The sequence below is a fragment of the Sycon ciliatum genome, chromosome 10 (genome assembly GCF_964019385.1).
Source record: "Sycon ciliatum chromosome 10, ocSycCili1.1, whole genome shotgun sequence".
In the NCBI taxonomy this organism is placed as follows: Eukaryota; Metazoa; Porifera; class Calcarea; order Leucosolenida; family Sycettidae; genus Sycon; species Sycon ciliatum.
Genome location: NC_088652.1, coordinates 5,048,160 through 5,068,447, shown reverse-complemented (window position 1 = coordinate 5,068,447; position 20,288 = coordinate 5,048,160). Strand labels below are relative to the sequence as shown.

General features: G+C 45.6%; 1 protein-coding gene across 1 annotated transcript; it reads left to right on the top strand.

Moving 5' to 3' along the window:
• The first annotated feature begins 1 nt into the window (after position 1).
• LOC135825890 (uncharacterized) lies at positions 2-15,202 on the top strand. Its single transcript, XM_065338525.1, has 13 exons — positions 2-606; positions 1,238-1,305; positions 1,893-1,994; positions 2,664-2,693; positions 3,581-3,745; positions 4,942-4,971; positions 10,163-10,324; positions 10,714-10,836; positions 12,242-12,280; positions 12,630-12,737; positions 13,341-13,574; positions 14,067-14,123; positions 14,500-15,202. Exons 1-12 carry the CDS (start codon positions 303-305, stop codon positions 14,085-14,087), a joined length of 1,386 nt encoding a protein of 461 aa, XP_065194597.1. The 5' UTR covers positions 2-302; the 3' UTR covers positions 14,088-14,123; positions 14,500-15,202.
• Positions 15,203-20,288: the final 5,086 nt, after the last annotated feature.

The window sequence follows — 20,288 nt, the reverse complement described above, 5'->3', positions numbered from 1 at the left end:
CCTACAAATCAGTAATTTCCAACTATTGCTTCATTCGGAATACAGCGAAACCCCAGGACACGAAAACGATCTGCAGTGGTGTACACAATGTCACGCTCACGGGTTTGGCTAGCAATGTGCATTACAACGTAAGCGCCTTTGTTGTTACAAAAGATGGACGGCACAGCTCTCCGTCTAACGTGGTTAATATCAGCACCAAACCGTCCGCAGTGAAAGCTATCACAACGAGTCTGTCTCAAGGCATCACAAGCAGTGCCATTCCTGTCACCAAGGTTGGACGGACCAGTACGGTGTCTAGTGCGATGGGTATTGGCACCACACTTTCAAATACTAAAGATGAGACAACAAGTGGTTCTCAAGACAGCCCAGCCAGCGCCACTGTTATCCCCAAGGATCTACATAAGAGTCCTATACACACGGCTGCTCGAGCCATTACCAGTCAGTCTGATATCAACACTTCCACAAATAGTGGCTCTCTGGAGACCAGAAGCGGCTCTGTATCTGCAGCCATAGGTGCTGTTGTTGCTGTTGCTGTGTTGCTCATGCTGGTCGCAGCCCTTATCCTTCTGTGGAAATTCAAGATGATACCTCTCAAACATTTTCAAGGTACGCGAACATGCAAGACCATTGTTGAGGTATTTCACCGTTCAGGATATATGTGTGGCTTTTTCCGCTGTCTGTTCTGGAAAATGCCTACAACCTCATCCTTGAACCTGTGAATGAAACGAAGTAGACCAGACGCCTTTAGATAGTCTCTGCTAGAAGAGCTGTCCAAATACAAAATGTGATAGCAATACCACCGCCTTTTGTCTTGATACGTCACTTTACGTAATAATGTCTCGTCAGAATGTAGGCTTAGCCACAGGGTTTTAGATTCGTTACTTGAACCAACCGTATCGAAAACAGATAGTAAGTTTTGCAACAGTTTACAATAGATCTGATAGACTGGAATGATATCACAAATTGTTACATTCCACAATCGGTTTGAGTATCTTCGCACTTGACGAGGTTTGCAAAATTATCCTCGGGCTTTTGGTTGAGGGCTTCCTATTTGAATTTATCTTGCGACAGTATGACTCACTTTGTTTGTTTGTTTTCTCAGTACGCTCCCTATCTCCAAAACGACTCACCTTGAAGTGTCAAAACCCTCTCAAGTTGGCACAATACTGACCATCCGTAATTGTATGGTCTGAATTTCTGCTAGTAATTCCTCTTCATCTATTTTTGTTCTTGCCAGGTGGCGAACTGGACCTTGGAAATCAGTCTGTACCCAGCTCTCGTCCTCAAGAACACGAGACTAACCTTGTAAGGAGAATTTCCAAAGCTTAGTCCACGAAGGGTAAATTTCACTTCAGTAATATATTAGCACCAAGAATACATGACCCCACGAGTGTGCAACTTCGCCATGCTGCAACGACAGAATTCCACTTGACGGTGTTTGTTATGATGCAGTTGCCATTGAACATGTCTTATCAGATATGTACTGGACCTGTGCTAGACAAATCCACAGTTGAAGCTGTGCGGACTAGATCAAGGTAACATGTAGTGTGTTGACACACGTACACACGTCCTGAATCACGTGTGCAGGAGCTGTGCAGAATAACAATAATTATTACGCAACTTGATATTCGGTCGAGACAGCAGAGCATGCAGGAGCTGCACACTCTTCGGGGTACTACGTACTCTTGATATCACTAATAGGACTTCGAAGTATATTATTTACTGTGAATGCCTTGACCCCATTAATAAAATTTTGGATGAGCTTCTAATGTAAAACAGGTACCCTCCAAGAGCATCCATTGCTCAATGGAATTAAACTCACTTGAGTTCAATAAAGGTGAGGTGCTGAGAATTTACAATCAATGTTTCCGTTCTGTGCTGTTTTGTTGTAGGATGCAAGCGAACGATACGCCATGGTAGGTACCACTGCTAGGCGACGTCCATCTTGTTCCTCGGGTGATTGTGGTGGTGGTGGTGATCATATATACTCAGCGGTAAGCGAAATATCTCTTATGAAGTTATTTGAGGGCATCATATTGACCAATGAATAGCAGTGGATTGTTAATATCATAATAATTATCACAAACAACATCAAGACTAACAGAAAAGACGATGGAAACCCAATACCATATTGTTCGTAACCATTGAATCCAGTGCTGCCGTCTGTCACCAGTGCATTATGCCCAGTCCTGCAGATGTCAAGGTGATTAGTGTTGTGTCCAGTCGCTTGTTTAATACTTTGAATATCGTCTAATTGGCATTGGATGTATCATAAGTTTTTGCTTGTGGGGTTTCTGGGCCTCACACCTGCACCTTTTGTCATTCATTGTAGGTAGACGAGGTCATCAATACACATCATACGATGTTTTTCATATACATGTACCTCATTTTGATTGTTGTGTTTCGTTTTGTTGCATATCATGTGATGAGATAACATTGAATGTACTTCGTGAAAGTTCGGTAAATGTGGCTGGTGAGGAGTATGAAGTTTGTTCGTTTGTTTTGAAAATGTGATTGCATTTTGTCTCCGAGATAACCACAGCATGTGTGTACATGTCTGCGTATATGCACGTGTGTTTTGTGTGTGTGTTTGTGTATTCATGCGTGCATGACTGACTGTGTGTGCTGGTGGGTGCATATTATGACATGGTTTGTTTGTGCAGGTGGGTATGCCAGCGAATTCTATCACCAACGTATGTTATTCATTTATAACATGGGAAATTGTTGGCACAAGTTGTGCGACTGAGTCCACCAACTAAACCAGACCTTTATCCCTAATTGGAATTAGCACTAATATCCATGAACCTTCCAAGTTGGAAGGCTGTTGGTTAGCGCTATCAAGCAGTGCTCAAGCTGACTTTCATGCCGTGGAATGTCTCAGTACTCCTTGTCAGTTTTGTGCTAGATTGTGCACGTCTGACTGTTCAAGTTCTGGTTTAGTAGGTGGACTCAGTCGTATAACTTGTGCCCACAATTTCCCATGTTAAATTTTTTCCTTGGCTCACCATCTGAGATTTCCATTAATTTAATTTTGTAAATAAATAAAATTATCTGGCATGCATTGCATGTGCATGGGCATATTGTAATTTCTGACGTTTTCAGCTGGCTGAGCTCCTTGCTCTGCGTTTGGTCCGGAGACACCGCTTGAGTTAGGTACCATTGCCTTTGGGTCATCCGTCATAATAATAATGATAATCATGATAGTGTAGAAAGGAAAAGGACATATGGATACGAGTTAATAGTAACTCTCCATCACTGTAACTTGATACTATATACAGCTTTCCTTTCTACGTTTATTTATGGCTCAACATCCGTTCAAATAATGATAGTAATTGAAATTATCTAATTGCCTTGTATTTCACTAAACCAGAGGTTCTACATCTGATTGGGGTTTTGATAATTGTTTTCAAATAGGCGAAATGGAGACAACAATAGCAACGATTAATATAAGTTCCGCGGTCATCCCACCCAACAATAAATTCTCGAAATTTTCGTCTCTGCATTCCAATAAGCTGTTTCGGGGAGAGGGGGGGGGGGTGCTCTTCTATGAAGTCATTTCACGGCGTGCATGTCCATGCAGGGTGTACCTCACAGATCTGCTACGTCAGCTCAGGAGAGCTTTTACACTGCCATCGGAGCTGACATACCTCACACTTGTGGTCAGGAGAGTTCTAACAACATTGATGAGACCTATGACAACACGGAGATCTTATCAAAACCTGCACACGCAGGAAACTATGACAAGGTATGGTTGGGATCAGGATGAAAGAGAAGCAGAGGGGTCTGGCCAAAGTGAGGCGTCTCTTAAATTTTGTAAGTGAATAGTTCAGCACAAACAGTGTTGGAACCTCATATTAAACGGAACTCTCATTCCATCATTTTGCTTCCATACGTCGTGGCCTGGCACACACGAAACTCCAAAAGTCCTACTCAAGCTGGCTATGTTTCTCAACACAATACTGTATAGCTGTCTGTTGCCCATTTTCAAGGCCAGAAGGTTTTCTAGCTCTTCACCATCTTTCTTCGTGAAACAGGGATTGTTGGCGGGGGACTAGCACGGCTATTGCGTGCTCAATACTGACCTCTGTAAACGGACATTCCTGCTGTGTATAATCCGTCAGGCTGACAGCGAGGGAAACACGTACGCCCACTTACAAAAAGGTCTCGTGCAGGAGCCTGCAGTGGCTGGTGTCCAATATCAGAACACAAAGTTGCAGTTGTCAACTGAACAACCTGAGGTACAAGTAGACTAAAGATTAGTACTGCAAGTAGAACATGTTCAAATACTTGGACAAGGAGTGCTGTTTGATGCAAAGAATGCTAAGCAAGGCATCTAGATTATTTATTTACTCTCTGCACTTCAAGGCACATAATGAATTTACTTCAATTAGCCATTACAAGGAAGTGAGGGTGAAACCAACCACGGGCGGAGGGCAAAAATGAAAACAAAATAGAAAAAGGGAAAAATAGATAAAAAAGAATGTAATGCTGGCCCCATTACACCCACTTCTATTTTGCACCTGATATGTGCTTGAATACCAGCTGGTCGGAAGGCAAAAGACTTCATAATGATGGACTCGGATGTAAAGTCAGTAATATCTTTTTTTAGAAAAGAAAAGAATCAAGGACCTACAAGTTCTAACATTATACAATGTTGTTCCTGGATACTCGTCCTCGTCCTGTTTCGTTCACATCTCTGCTGCACATAAGTCATTGTGATTGTTGAGTTTCATTTTAGTTGCATTCCACGTGATGAGGTAACGCTGAAAGTACTTTAGGATATCTAGTAAAATTAATGATGCTGGTGAGGGGCATGAACTCTAGTCCTTCCTTTTCAAAGTGTGATTCCATTTTGTTCCCAAGATGATAACACCACAGTTATACAAGTCTTAAGTCTCGTGTGCTTATTTGTGCGTATTATTATATGGTGTGTTTGTTCAGGTGGGTATGCAAGCGATTTCGATCAACAACGTACGTTTTTCATTTATTTAAACTATTTTGCGGTCGGATATGCGCATGGGCGTATGTGTGAATGATTTGCAATTACACCTGTCTGATTGCATTTCTATATCACTAAACCGCAGGTTCTTAATGTGAGTGGTGTTTTATAGTGGAAACCGTTTTAGACTCATGTCCCCCGCACATGAGATCATCTGGGTTTCTCTCCAGCTGGCCCCAGGTCTCCGCACCGTCTTGGGAGCAGTGTATCGGCCGGGGTTCTGTGCCCCTGGCGATCTTACCTTAATCGATCATCTCGACAACATCCTCCCAGAAGCTAGACACCAGGGCTCCCACATCATCCTAGCTGGCGATTTCAACGTGCACAACCGGGCTTGGCTGAACAGCTCGAAAACTACGCCTGCAGGCGAGGCTCTCGAAGATACCTGCGCTGCCCATCTTCTTGTCCAGCATGTCACAGTACCGACTCGTGGAAACAACCCGCTGGATCTCATAATGTCAACGTTCACGTCCCCAGTAACTACACGTATACTTCCGCCCCTCGGTCGATCTGATCATGCAGTTGTACTGTCAGACTTTTCTTCCGTGCTCCTGTTAAGCGAACAGTATTTCGCTACAACAGGGCAGACTGGGATCGCCTCAGGGCGCACCTTCGCAACGTGGAATGGGGTGATATCATCACGGAGGACCCAGAAACTTCCTGTGAGCAGGTTACCGCTTTGATTACTGCAGCTGTTGCACAGTTTGACCCATCCAAAGTCCTGGAAACGAGGCCTTCCGATCCGGTATGGTGGACGCCTGAATGCACCCAGACCGAGAGGGAGAAGGAGAAGCGCTGGCGCGAATGGAGAAAACACTCTTATGACCCAGCACTTCAGCAGGCATTCACCGATTCCGTGACTGTAGCGATCGCCACCCAGTTCCGATCACGACGTGCAAAGGAGGACAGCCTCCGTCGCAGCCTCTCAACTAGGTGGACGAAGTTGAAGAACGCTGCTGGCAACCGCACACAGCCCGAAATTCCCCTAGTTGTCGACTCTGACGGCCGTGAGTGGGCAACGAGCTCAGAGAAAGCAGAGGCATTCGCTCGCTTCTTCTCGAAGAAATGTAGCGTTGCCGGTCCGGACCTTGTGGAGGCTGACCTACCGGACCCTGCTCCCTCAGAGGCTCCACCTCTTCGCACCATCCGCTTCCGCCCACAGGCTGTCCGCCGCCTCCTGGCAAGGCTCGACGTCTCCAAGGCTACCGGGCCTGACGGTATTTCTGCTCGCGTCCTTAAGGAATGTGCTCATGAGCTCGCAGAGCCACTGTCCAAGTTATTTGCTTTATGCTTCCGGTCTGGAGTGCAACCTAGGATGTGGAAGACGGCCAACGTGGTTCCGATCCAAAAGCGATCTTCCCGCTCAACCCTTAGGAACTACAGGCCCGTATCCTTACTGTGCATAATCTCGAAAGTAATGGAAACTCTTGAAAACAGACACATCGTAAACTATTTTGATGACCATCATCACGTCGCACCAGTTTGGATTTCGCAGAGGCCTCGGAACATCGGACGCTTTGCAAGCTCTCCAAACTGCCTGGGCAAGCGCTGTGGGCTGTAGAGGGGCGGCTCGTATCCTTGCTGTGTACATCGCAGGAGCGTTTGATCGTGTCTTGCATGTCGGCCTCCTCCACAAGGTACGTAGCCTAGGCATAGATGGTCCGCTTCAGAGATGGCTGGCGTCATACCTGGACACCCGTTCCCTACAGTGCCTCGTTGGAGGGCGGACGTCATCTAGGTATACGACCTCCGCTGGAGTCCCCCAGGGAAGCATCATTGGACCAACGCTTTTCCTGGCCTACGTCAACGACGCGCCAGATGTTCTCGCTGACGGCGCCAGCTTGGAAGTCTATGCTGATGATTCAACTTTGTACAGCTTAGTCACCTCCCAGCAGACCCCAACAGTGGCCGCGCAGTCACTGCAGGTGTCCGTTGACCGACTGCACGAGTGGGGTCGTACATGGAAAGTGATGTTTGAACCGACCAAATCCCAGGCCATGACAGCCACCCTCAGACGTACCGGCTTAGATCTCCCCCCACTCCTGTTTGGTGGCACACTGGTGCCCGAGACAACCACCATCACCCTCCTTGGTGTGAAGGTGGACGCCAAGTTGACCTTCAGCGATCACCTACGCTCCGTAGCCATCCGTGCACGCCAACGGCTTGGAGTCCTAAACAGAGCCGCCCACATACTCACCCCCGCCGGCCGGACGACCGTATACAAGGCGTTCATACGATCAGTCATGGAGTATGCGCCTCTTGTATGGATGGGAGCTTCGCAGAGTCACCTCCAGCGTCTGAACAATGTTCAGCGCCGCGCGCTTCATGCTATCGGCCCTGGGTCACACCTACCCAGCCTGGCCATCCGCCGCACTGTTGCCTCGTTTGCCTGCCTGTACAAGCTGCGCTACTTGCCTGGTCCTCCGCAGCTGCTCTCTGTGTTGCCACCGCGCCACATCATCTCTACCAACCCCAGACCTCGCAGCGAGCACGGTGCTGTCAGTGGCCATGACCACCAGCTCCAACATCAGCTGCCTGCATCTGCCCCGCTATCACTGAAGCGCTCGTTCCCACACCGCAGCATCAGCGATTTGAACTCCCTCCCTGCCGCTCTCCTATCCCAGCCTCCCCACAGCAAGAGAATGCAATCATTCAAAACGAATGTTTACCGCCATCTTTGCAGCACAAACTGGCTCTGGGCAGTCGATTCCCTATGAATAGTATGACGCTAAGACAGTTTCTCCCCCACAATCGCTCGTGTTAAGCCTTGGGTTTTTGCATCTTTCTCACCTGTACAGCTCTATCTTCTTCTTTTTTCATTGTTTTTGGTGCGTGTTTTTGGCCGTGACGCCGAGACTTCAGGCCGGCACAGTCATCAATGCCCCACCATCACTGCTGCGTCTCGGTGCAGCGCCTGCTCATTAGTTGTCACGTTTGTCCTAGTCTCCGTACCATTGTCTTTCCTTATTCTTTTCGAGCTGGTTATGTGAACGTAGTGAAAAAACAAAAAAAAAACATGGTGCATCCTCTGTTGATGATGTTTCCCGGCGCTTTTTCCCTAAAAGGATGCTGGTTTCTCGTAATTCAGTAAAAACGCTTGCTTTCTGACACCATAACTATCACGCATCAGTGTTTGGAACCGTCAACATTACACTTGCCATGTAGTGCTACAGAGGGGAACTCACTAGAGAATCGTTTCCACTTAAGCGAAATAGAAACAACATAGCAACGAATTATATCAGTTCCGCGGTTATCCCGCCCAACATGGAAATCTCAAAATGTTCCTGTGTACATTTTTGGTGGGGGTTGGGGGGACGTTCTGTAACAGGTAGCCGAGTGGTAGGCGCGGTGAAATCAACAATAATTACTTTTATTCTACTTTCAGGTACACACCTGAGATATAATCGTTCGTGAAAGAAGAAGCGGCAAAATAAATAACTTTCTCTCCGGTGCTCACCTAGAGGCTGAATCCTTATTCTCCGAGTTAGCTTTCATTGCTATCCAATCTAATCTAATCTAATCTTCTCTTCCTCAAAACAGAAATGCGCAGCCGCTTTTATGCAGCAGACGACGTACGCTTACATACGGAGATACACTAAATATACATCAGGCAAAGCTCCGTATTAGTTCCGTACTGCTTCCGTATTGGTCGGGCAGGGATACTACACCCTCCCTTCCTACAGATAATCACGCCCTCGTGATTTTAAAAAATTAGTGAAGAGTTACGAACACAGCGTCAACCGGAAGATGGCAAATTAATATATCGGAAATGATAACGTTTAGAGTAGACAGAAGAAATGAACTGATAACAAATCATAAAGTAGAAGCACACCAGTTTCACACGATCTCACGGGGTCAAAAGGGGAAAGAACTGTCCTCCAAATAGGACCTGAAACCACAGCACTCTTGCTGCACTACGCTGGCACAAACCGCCAGGAACATCGCAGTTCAAAAACCGAACTGAATACACTATAACTATAAGGGGCGTTGTCACACACATTGTCCCACGTTAGCTGGGTAAGCCGTGGCTCACCATGATCAGACGCCTACCAAACTAAACTGGATTCACACACTCGCATAAAGGAAGACTGAAGAGAACAGGGAGACTGAAGGAAGACAGAAAGAAAATGCCATACCTGGAATCAGCGTTGGTAACCACGGCGGCTGGAGCTATGGCGGAGGGCGAGCCAGGTTTTATCTTCATCTTGGTTGAGCCGGTCACTCAGAGCGGCTAGCTCGGCGTCAGACAAATGACCTCCCTCCTCATCTTGAATCGTGGTCTTCGCATTGTCGATAGCATCACTTTGCGCGACGTAAAGAGTGATGGTCTAGCCAGGAAGAGTGTTACCGAAAATCTGCATTCCACCACGGAGGCGAAGTACCAAGTGAAGAGTGGGCTCCTGCTTCCGACTGCGTGCTTGCAAAAATCAAACGCTGCTGGTCTTGGGGAATACCCTCCTTGTCTTGGGCAGCAGCCTGCCTGTTGTCGTCCTCATCAGCTTCGCCAGCACCACCGGTAGTATACTTGATGTAGGTAGCGGGTCGCTTGGAATCGCCGTCGGAGTCTCCAGTGGATGCCGTGCGGAGAGAAGGGTGATCCACGCTAGCACCCTGACTGTGCTGCAGGCTAAGCAGTGCCAGGCCGAGGAAGGCAAGAAACATGATTCTCATCTTGATTCGTCGCACGGAGCTGCAGCGGGTTGAGCCATGGGGGTCTGTGGTCGAATCACGTTGTTTTATTTAAAACTACAGCGCTGCCACCAATGTAATAGGTAGCCGTGACGTAAAGAGTGGTAGGCGCGGTGAAATCAACAATAATTACTTTTATTCTACTTTCAGGTACACACCTGAGATATAATCGTTCGTGAAAGAAGAAGCGGCAAACTAAATAACTTTCTCTCCGGTGCTCACCTAGAGGCTGAATCCTTATTCTCCGAGTTAGCTTTCATTGCTATCCAATCTAATCTAATCTAATCTTCTCTTCCTCAAAACAGAAATGCGCAGCCGCTTTTATGCAGCAGACGACGTACGCTTACATACGGAGATACACTAAATATACATCAGGCAAAGCTCCGTATTAGTTCCGTACTGCTTCCGTATTGGTCGGGCAGGGATACTACAGTTCTTTTATGAAGTCATTTCATTGCGTGCATGTCCATGCAGGGTGTGCCTCCCAGATCCGCTTTACGTCCGGAGAGCTTTTACACTGCCATTGGAGCTGACATGCCACCCACTCGTGGCCAGGATGGTTCTAACAACATTGATGAGACGTATGACAACACGGAGATCTTATCAAAGCCTACACATGCAGAAAACTGTGGCAAGGTGTGGTTGGGATCCAGGGGAAAAGACATTTGCAGAAGAAGTGAAGGGTTTCTCCAAAGTGAGGAGTCTCTCCATAGTTCGGGGTCTCTCCAAATTTATAAGCCAAGAGTTCAGGACAAACAGTGTATAGGACATGGTATCCATTGTTTTTCTTCGATACGTCGTGGCCGGGCACAAACGACACTTCCTATTCAAGCTGGCTATGTTTCTCTAGACAATAATTTAGCTCGCTGTTGCCCAATATCAAGACGAGAGAAATATTTCTGGCTCTTCCGCATCTTTTTTCGGGGAAAAGGAACTGTTGATGGGAGACTAGCAGGGCTAATGCTTACTCTATACTGAGTTCTTTTTAAAAGACTGACATTCCTGCTGTGCTTTCTTTCCTTCAGGATGACATTGAGGACAACACATACGCCCACTTGCACAAAGGTCACATGCAGGAGCCAGCAGTGACAGATGTCCAATATCAGAACACAACATTGCAGTTGTCCACTGAGCAAGAGCAAGATGAGGTAAAGTCATTTGAAGAGCTCAAAACACCTCGCTTACCACTATTGCATGAACACGTGATTATTCTTGTACCAGGCTCTGCTGGTCATCCTCGCACACCCATGTTCAAGTGTCACCGGCAGCAACGCTTAGCAGATGTTCATATGGCAACCAAGAGGACGAACGGCGCAGTAACCATTCTATATCATAAGTTTGTCCTCTTGATTGCGATATTACGGTCTGCTGTTTCAAAACGCTTCTGTACATGTTCTTGTACTTGGGCAAAGACAGCTGTTTGATTCAATAAGGCATAGAAAGGCATTAGAATGTTGGCCATATCCCAACCACTTCTACTATACAAATTCACGTAAGCTGTGAGGAAACGAACATGAAGGAAGCAAGCCTCTGTACCGGCAAAATTAACGCAATGGATTCAAATGCGATAAACCATACAATGAAGAAGAAAGAAGAAAATGCAGATGTGAAATAATGATGTTCTGTTCTGTATTGAATTAAAAATATAAAGTTGGTTGTTCCAACTAGGAAAACACGCTTTTTGCCGAACCTGACACTTGACTGACTCACGACTGCCATCCGGAGCACACGAGGAGAACGTCGTACCTTCCACTCGGCAAACCTGCAAGAAAGCACCACTCCATGCTCAATACACAGTGTTTCGTGGAATTCACCCCTCGTCAGTTCAGCTTGCGTAGGCTAAGGAAGATTGTGCCTGAAAAGCACCACTTATATACTGCTCTCCAGGCCAAACCATCACCAGGGATACAAACTTACAAACACCTCGTGAAGCCCCAGGTAGCAGCGTGAGTCAGAGTCGATCATGAAGTTGTGCTAAACAAACGTTGAGAGCCAGTAGCTATTCACAACGCTGTCACCTCCAACAACTAGTCGCGCGTCCGCGTGAGGGACAACAATACGAGGAGAACGTCGCCCCTACTACTCGGTATAAGTGGTGCTTTTCAGGCACAATCTTCCTCCACCTACTCAAGCTCAACCGATGAGGGGTGAATTCCCCGAAACTCTGTGTATTCAGGAGGGAGTGGTGCTTTGTTGCAGGCTTGCAGAGTGGAAAGTGCAAAGTTCTCCTCGTGTGCTTCAGATGGCATCCGTGAGTCAGTCAAGTGTCAATTTCGGCAAGAAACGTGTGTTCCTAGTAGGAACAACCAACTTCGTGACTATTACCGCCGAAGTCGCAACTTCTAAGTTCGAAAAAATATATAATAAACTTTTGTCAACGAACTCCATGAATAAACTCAACGTAAAAGGAGAAAACAATAAAAAAAACGAAGGAAGCCATATCCAATGAAAGGATTTACCGGTATTCCACGTTTCCAACATCCATCCTCCCACAGTTTTGCATGCATGACCTTCATTTTTCCATGCTTTTTTCCGTCTGAAATGTTTAAACAGGCAAACAGTGAGGAGTACAGTGTTCTTCAAAGGCCAAAGGTACGTCAGGGGTTAGCTTAATGGCATGTACTCCACTGATACCTGCCTAGGTTAAGTAACACAGCAAAAGGCTAGTCCAGGCACGGCTTGCACAGCAGTCGCAAATTGGGTATCCAAACACCTGCAAGTGCATAGGCAGTTTGGAAAGATGTGCAGTTAGGAATGATGAAATATTATATCTGACGACTCCCTGATATTTATTTGTGAAGCTATCGGGGAAAGTAAAGAAGACTCCAACCAATGGGTCCTTCATGATAGGTTACAGTTGATCGAGGTCTTCGAATGCGGTATACAACACATACGTGTAATGGAATCATTTCACTGGTTGTGTTTGTGCTTTGTTCATTAGACCGAGAAAAAGGGCAACATTTATGACACAGTACAAAGCGACAATGGACAGGAGTTGGACACGGTGTCTAATAGCGCTGTACCACCGTTCACCATCAAGCAAGTTGGGGTAAGTAACTCATAGTGAGACAATATCAGATATTTCTATTGTTTGATTCTTTTACTTCACCCACACTGGGAAGATGGAGACTACATGTTAACAGTGAGCCATTGTTAAGAGGAACACTGATTAGAAAAAAATTCTCTTTCGTAGAACCAGTCTTCACAGCTAAATAGGATAAACTACTGGGTACAACAAATGCTTTCCAGCTGTTTAGTCGGAATTCGGTATCTCAACAGTAAAAACGTACAACTTGGGAAGATACGAATGACATAGATACGTAAACGTAACAGTGGAGTAGGTGCTACAGTTGATCATTTTATCGCAGGTTGTGGGGCTAAACTAATACCAGTATGCAAGTACGAAGTATTACCCAGCAGTGGTGTAATAATGCTTTGCCACAACTTGAATTGGCAACTTGAACTGGCTCGTGGTATGTCAAGCATGTCCCAAGCCAGGTGACCTTTGCCTGTTCTTCTTGATGACCACCCAAAGCACAGAGCTCTACGTGGAATGCCTTGGAACACAATCAAACCATCGTACAGTTCCTGGTAGGTTAACTTCGTCGTTGTTCATGTGTTCACAACATTATTTCAATGATGCATCCTGCAGAAAATGGAGCAAGCCGTCACACCACACTGCGAACGATCTGCATGTGCTGGACAGGGAGTGGCTTCGTCAGACACATACTGTGCTGTGGATATGAGCAGAGATACCGAAGCTGTACAGGCAACTGTAGCCAGCCCAACGGCCATAAAGCCAACACTGAACGTGATCACCTCAGGTCCACCAACGTCACAAGCTGCAGTTTATGTGAACACCGGTGACTATGGAAACGGTCGTATGGTACGTGTATACACTCATACCAGTCTTTCTCTTGCCCGTGCTGTCGAGAAACGGGGCCCGTCTATATCTTGGAAATACCCGGAACTCTGAATCACTTACGTTTTGAACTACTTCATGTAGCTGATAGGGAGTTGCGTAGGCACAGGATTGGGGGCAGAAAAGCCAGAACTACCAGTACATTAGCGGGCATTGTATTATCACTGATCCCGTATTCACCGGATCATGGTTTGGTTGGTTTTTATTATTTCAGTTCACTGCCTCAACAGTCATCATACCACATAGTACGGTGCATGAGCTTCATTCTCTAGTGAAGAAGTCTTTGGCAATACACAAATCAGTCATCTTTAAAAAATGTAATTGAAATACCGGTAAGTCATATATGCATATCCGTTTGACGTTTGCTTAAAAACTTGCGAAGAACAAACGACAGTGTGCATAATTCGTTAATTAAGTCAGCTATATTCCTCTTCATTGTTTTTGTGTTTTATGCAGCTTGACGCGGTTCCAATTTAGAATCCCCTGTACGACCCCTGCTAAGGAGCGTTCAATGTACGTATTCTTCCATCATATACATTTTGTTGTGTTTGAGCTGTTCATTATGATCCTCTTCATAACAACCTTTCCCTCTAGCAAGGGAGTAAAGAAGTTCCTCTCCAACCGATTTTCCTTTACACAAAAGGTTACAAATAAGGGATACGAGTGCTATGAGTTTTATACTGGAAGCAGCTGTATGAGGGCACTTAGTGCCAACGGATATGTCGCTTGCTAATGGTGTGTCGAGGCAGGGCATCGAGGTCGACTGGAGAGCACAGCTGTGGTGTGGTGGTTGACTAAAAATGTACAAAACGTTATTATGTTGTATAAGATGATTTTTTTACATTAAAAGTTAATGATGATGCCATGTTGATCTCCGCTCTCTCTCTAGTTACCACCGGATGGCATGAGTGTGGATTAGAGCCTGTACGACAGTACCTGAGCACCAGCAAAACCCGAGAAACAAGCTTCGTAAGCAAATGGCGAAGCATGTACTGCCAGCAAACACCGATAAACACCTATACGAAGACTGAAGGAATGCAACGCAAGTGAAATCCGAAAAATACCGCTGCACCATATACCATGTATGGCGGCCGTAAGGGAAGCACACGCATCTGTAAACCAAAAATTAAATCATCACCGTACATGACTCAGACATACACTCACAATAGCACATCACAAGTGGTATCATTGTAAGTCTATTTCTTATGGTTTTCATGCCACAATATCCTTCCTTTTATGAATTTCATGCTCAATAAATGTCAGAGAAACAATTTTTTTGGTGATTTGGCTCTCTTTTAGCAGCTCGTGCTCAGCACCACAGGTAAATCTTTATTTGACACGTTTGTATTGCAATCTTCTATACAGTTGTTTTCAGAAAAACAATATTGAAGCATCCGTAATAACAGAACATAATAACATACCATACTCATCCGTTTGAGGGACCGGATGAACCATACCGTGATATTTCTAAACACACAGCTATCATTATACATGTACCACGATTGATCATTTACTCCACAGCATACCTGTATGAATGCTGTCCATACTTGCGTAGTGGCTCGTGAAGTGATATACACAATCCGCACGTGTTATGGAATTTGTCTTCTGTCTCATCACTTGGAAAGCGATAGCAATTGCTTTCTATCTCCGACTCGACCTGTTATACATGAAACTATTAGCTCGGATTGGCACCCTGGATTGACCATGGACTCCCCCTCCCCCCCCCCCCCCCCCCACCTTGAATGATGATAACCCCCCCCCCCCCACACACACACACATACCCACGCACACATACTTACTTACTTATTGCTCACTGCCAAAACTGGTCACGTGGGTCTCCCCGGGAGAGGAGAGAGAGACTCAAAAGGAATCTTGGAAAGATGACTCAATTGGCTATTGAACCGCCACATCGCCAAGTGCCGCTTTCAGAGCAGGCCAGTCGGAAAACCCTTGGTTAGCTTCCAATACCGCTATCAACCAAAGACGAGTGTTTCCAGTCAAAAATCCTGCCGCGTAGTCGACCCACTGTGCCGCATTTGGGAGTGCCAACGACCGTAGGGCCATGTCCATTGCAAACGTCCATTCTTGGAATGTAGCGGAACCTCCTCCAAACACAGGCGGCTCTTTCGTAAGGCGGGGTGTTGGCTCCCACGGTTCCGAGTTCGGATGTATCGTTCGGTTTCTTTGGCTAACGCGCTGAGGGGTCTTGATATCGTTTATCAGCCGATCGACGAATACGAGGAGCGTAAGAAGAGCGACCAGAACACCTGCCAAAAGCAGAGTAGTAACCATCCTCTTGCTACCAGTGACCCAGGTTTAATCAAACTTGAAAAGTAGGAGGCCTGGTTGAGCGTGCCTCAACCAGTTATATGTAAAAGGTGATAGTATACATGTGGCAATGGCGCCAATGAAGGTGCTAATGTAATGGGTAGCCGAGTGGTAGGCGCGGTGAAATCAACAAGAATTACTTTTATTCTACTTCTTTCAGGTACACACCTGAGATATAATTATTAGTGAAAGAAGAAACGGCAAAATGACTGACTTTCTCTCCGGTGCACACCTGGAGGTTGAATAGCTCGTTATTATCAAAATCTCATCTTCATCAAAACAGAAATGCGCAGCCGCTTTTATGCAGCAGCTGCCGTACGCTTACATACGGAGATACACTAAATATACATCAGGCAAAGCTCCGTATTAGTTCCGTACTGCTTCCGTATTGGTCGGGCAGGGATACTACACCCTCCCTTCCTACAGATAATCACGCCCACGTGATTTTCAAAAAATTAGTGAAGAGTTACGAACACAGCGTCAACCGGAAGATGGCAAATTATATCGGAAATGATAACGTTTAGAGTAGACAGAAGAAATGAACTGATAACAAATCATAAAGTAGAAGTAAAAGCACACCAGGTTCACACCATCTCACGGGGTCAAAAGGGGAAAGAACTGTCCTCCAAATAGGACCTGAAAAACTACAGCACTCTTGCTGCACAACGCTGGCACAACCCGCCAGGAACATCGCAGTTCAAAAAACCTAACTGAATACACTATAACTATAAGGGGCGTTGTCACACACATTGTCCCACGTTAGCTGGGTAAGCCGTGGCTCACCATGATCAGACGCCTACCAAACTAAACTGGATTCACACACTCGCATAAAGGAAGACTGAAAAGAACAGGGAGACTGAAGGAAGACAGGAAAGAAAATGCCATACCTGGAATCAGCGTTATTAACCACGGCGGCGGCTGGAGCTACGGCGGAGAGCAAGCCAGGTTTTATCTTCATCTTGGTTGAGCCGGTCACCCAGAGCGGCTAGCTCGGCGTCAGACAAATGACCTCCCTCCTGGTCTTGAATCGTGGTCTTCACATTGTCGATAGCATCACTTTGCGCGACGTAAAGAGTGATGGTCTAGCCAGGAAGAGTGTTGACGAAAATCTGCATCAAACCACGGAGGCGAAGTACCAAGTGAAGAGTGGACTCCTGCTTCCGACTGCGTGCTGGCGAAAATCAAACGATGCTGGTCTTGGGGAATACCCTCCTTGTCTTGGGCACCGTCCTCATCAGCTTCGCCATCACCACCGGTAGTATACATGTAGGTAGCGGGTTGCTTGGAATCGCCATTGGAGTCTCCAATGGATGCCGTGCGGAAAGAATGGTGATCCACGTTAGCACCCTGACTGTGCTGCAGGTTAATAAGCATGGCCAGGCCCAGGAAAGCATGAAACACGAGTCTCATCTTGATTCGTCCCACGGAGCTGCAGCGGGTTGAGCCATGGGGGTCTGGGGTCGAATCACGTTGTTTTATTTTACAAAAACACACCGCTGCCACCAATGTAATGGGTAGCCGAGTGGTAGGCGCGGTGAAATCAACAAGAATTACTTTTATTCTACTTCTTTCAGGTACACACCTGAGATATAATTATTATTGAAAGAAGAAACGGCAAAATGACTGACTTTCTCTCCGGTGCACACCTGGAGGTTGAATAGCTCGTTATTATCAAAATCTCATCTTCATCAAAACAGAAATGCGCAGCCGCTTTTATGCAGCAGCTGCCGTACGCTTACATACGGAGATACACTAAATATACATCAGGCAAAGCTCCGTATTAGTTCCGTACTGCTTCCGTATTGGTCGGGCAGGGATACTACACTAATAGACAGGCGTAAGATGCATGAGGTGCGAGGGAATGAAAAGTCATAGCGAACAGGGGAAAACTATTACAGTTTCCCTAGATAGTTTCCCTAGAGTTCGCTATCTTTTAATTCTGATCGTTTGTGTTTTTTATTTCTCGGAGAAAGCGTAGAGCCCGAACTTGCTGGAGAAAAAAAGTTACAACAAACCCTATCTTAATAATTATAGCTATGAATAGGATGCAGGCCGCAGACATCACGCAACTACTTGTACGTTATTCGTTTGACATGTTTTACTGTGTATTTTATAACAAAAAAATATTATTAAAACCCAGAATCGATTTTCTTGTTCCTATCATAAGTGGGAAAAAATACGGAACTAAGGATACAACCAAAGAAACTGAAGTTAAGTACTGTAAAGGTGTTAGAAAGGTGTTAGAAATAACATCAAGAAACAAGTGCAATAAAACCACTAGAGGAAACGCACAAAGTTAACAAGATTACGTAACCAAAGGTGAGGAGGCACTGAACGAAGTGACAACCTACGAATACAACTTCAGTCCAACAACGTGGTCTTTCTGCTTACACAAAACAGGCTTATGAATACGTATATAAACCGCCTCAAGGACTTTTAACTGTTGGACATAACGCGCACGACACAGTACAGAAAAATGAGAGTCCTCATACACACCAAGACAGTCAGGACGAGATAACAAGTGTAGATACACAGCTGACGTGTTATGATCGTCACATTCATCCGCCTCATCTCGCACCTTCCCACCCGACTCCTCCTCGTCCTTCTCATTGTCCTCTCCCTCGTTCGGCTCGTCATCCTCACAATTATCATCACTACCATCATCTGTCTCGTCTTCTGTCTCCTCACCAACCGTTTCGTCATCCAATTCCTCTTCCATCCTCTGATCATCCGTCTCATGCCCCGTTTCTGTAAACCTGATTTTGTTGTACATTACCTATCACGACAATCGTGTACTAGTTCTTTTACGGAGAGCGGAGTAGTTCGCTTGGATAGAGTTGGCCGTGGTTGGCTATAAGAGCCCTGCAATCGCCACTCAAAGTGGTCGTTAGCTACCCCAGCCATGCATTGCTTGGAATAAAAGAAAATAAATGAAGAGTGCTCAATGCAAAAGCAGAGCAGTAACTAACGAGTCACAGAATACGACGCGCCTGGTGGTAAGGAATAGCTTCATACCAGATGGCAATCTTCAGACAACTGCCAAATTGTCTAAAGACTGCAATCTGGTGTGAAGGTATAAGTTACAACCAGACGAGTGGTACTCTGTGTGTGGTTCGTGTACTAGTTTTTTTATGCATCGGAAACTGATCCGCCCTTTGCAGAATTATAAGAGAAGACCAGGAACAAACCTTTCTAATTGTCGGCAAATTCCAATTTCATTGAACTGATGCTGCGCCAGGCCCGACAATTTGGTGTCATGTAAATTTTATTTTTTGATTTGAATCATCACAGTGAAGAGACAATATTTGGAATTTGGACTTGGGGAGTAAAGTTTCCTAATGACCAGGTATATTTCATTTTCGTGGAGATTACTCAATCTGGGTGGGCAATGAATGTACTTCACTTGGTATCAATCTCCAAACCATAGCCCGGTGCAATCAGAACGTTCTGTCAAACTCCACTGACTCTTGCATAGTCGATGTTATCATTCGCAAATCTCAAGTTTTTCGTTACGCGTTACAACGCGCGTTTAACTCCTCCTCTCGTGTCTTCACCCTATTCTGTTTGTTATCGTATTACTGACTTCCGGATTGCAGGACGCCATTCCAAGTACATGTTATAGTTTTTACTCAAATCTGTGGACAGCAACTGTTTCGCTCTGTTAGAGTTAGGGGTTTATAATTCTTCCTACTGAAGTATCTGCATCATATAACAGTGTTAATTTTGTTCAACCCTACACAGTATCTCTGACTTGGCGTACTCGGTTCCTGGGCCGAGAGTCAATCAGGCGTCACAAAGCAGAATGGCAAAGTGTACTTCAAGTAATATGTCCGGTTTTCCTTCATGTGAGGTAATTCCACGAGGCAAAAATATATGGGCCGGGACAGTGATTCATGCAAAGGCACGACAACAGACACAAAGCACCTTGCGTCTGTAACTCTGAGGTTCGTGCTTGTAAACACTAACCAGACGGATACGAAGTTTGATTGTGAGGGTATTGTCAACGCCTGATGAGTGATCACCTTGTCTCTAAACCCGAAACTCAGAGGTTCAGAGAAAACGGTTTTGGCTGTTCTTTTTCAATTGTTGTGGTTCGTTCATTCCTATTTCGGGCCGTTGTAACACTTCCTGGAGGAATCTGATAACGTTGCTTATTTGGGAGCATTTTGCTATGCAAATCTACTTGAACATTTCACATGGGAGCTTGTTTCCGACTACAAAAGTCGGTGTCGTAATTGCTCTGTGCCGGACCTACAGAACAAAAGTCGCGTAAAAAGTCATCCACAAGCATACATGTACTAGTCTAATATCATTATTTGTAGGGTTGCAAGGAATATTCGAACATTCGAT

Coding starts and splice junctions, on each gene's coding strand:
- LOC135825890 (XM_065338525.1), top strand. CDS start 303: ATGGGTATTGGCACCACACTTTCAAATACTAAAGATGAGACAACAAGT. Junction 607..1,237: donor ACCTCTCAAACATTTTCAAG/GTACGCGAACAT, acceptor TGTTCTTGCCAG/GTGGCGAACTGGACCTTGGA. Junction 12,738..13,340: donor TCACCATCAAGCAAGTTGGG/GTAAGTAACTCA, acceptor TGCATCCTGCAG/AAAATGGAGCAAGCCGTCAC.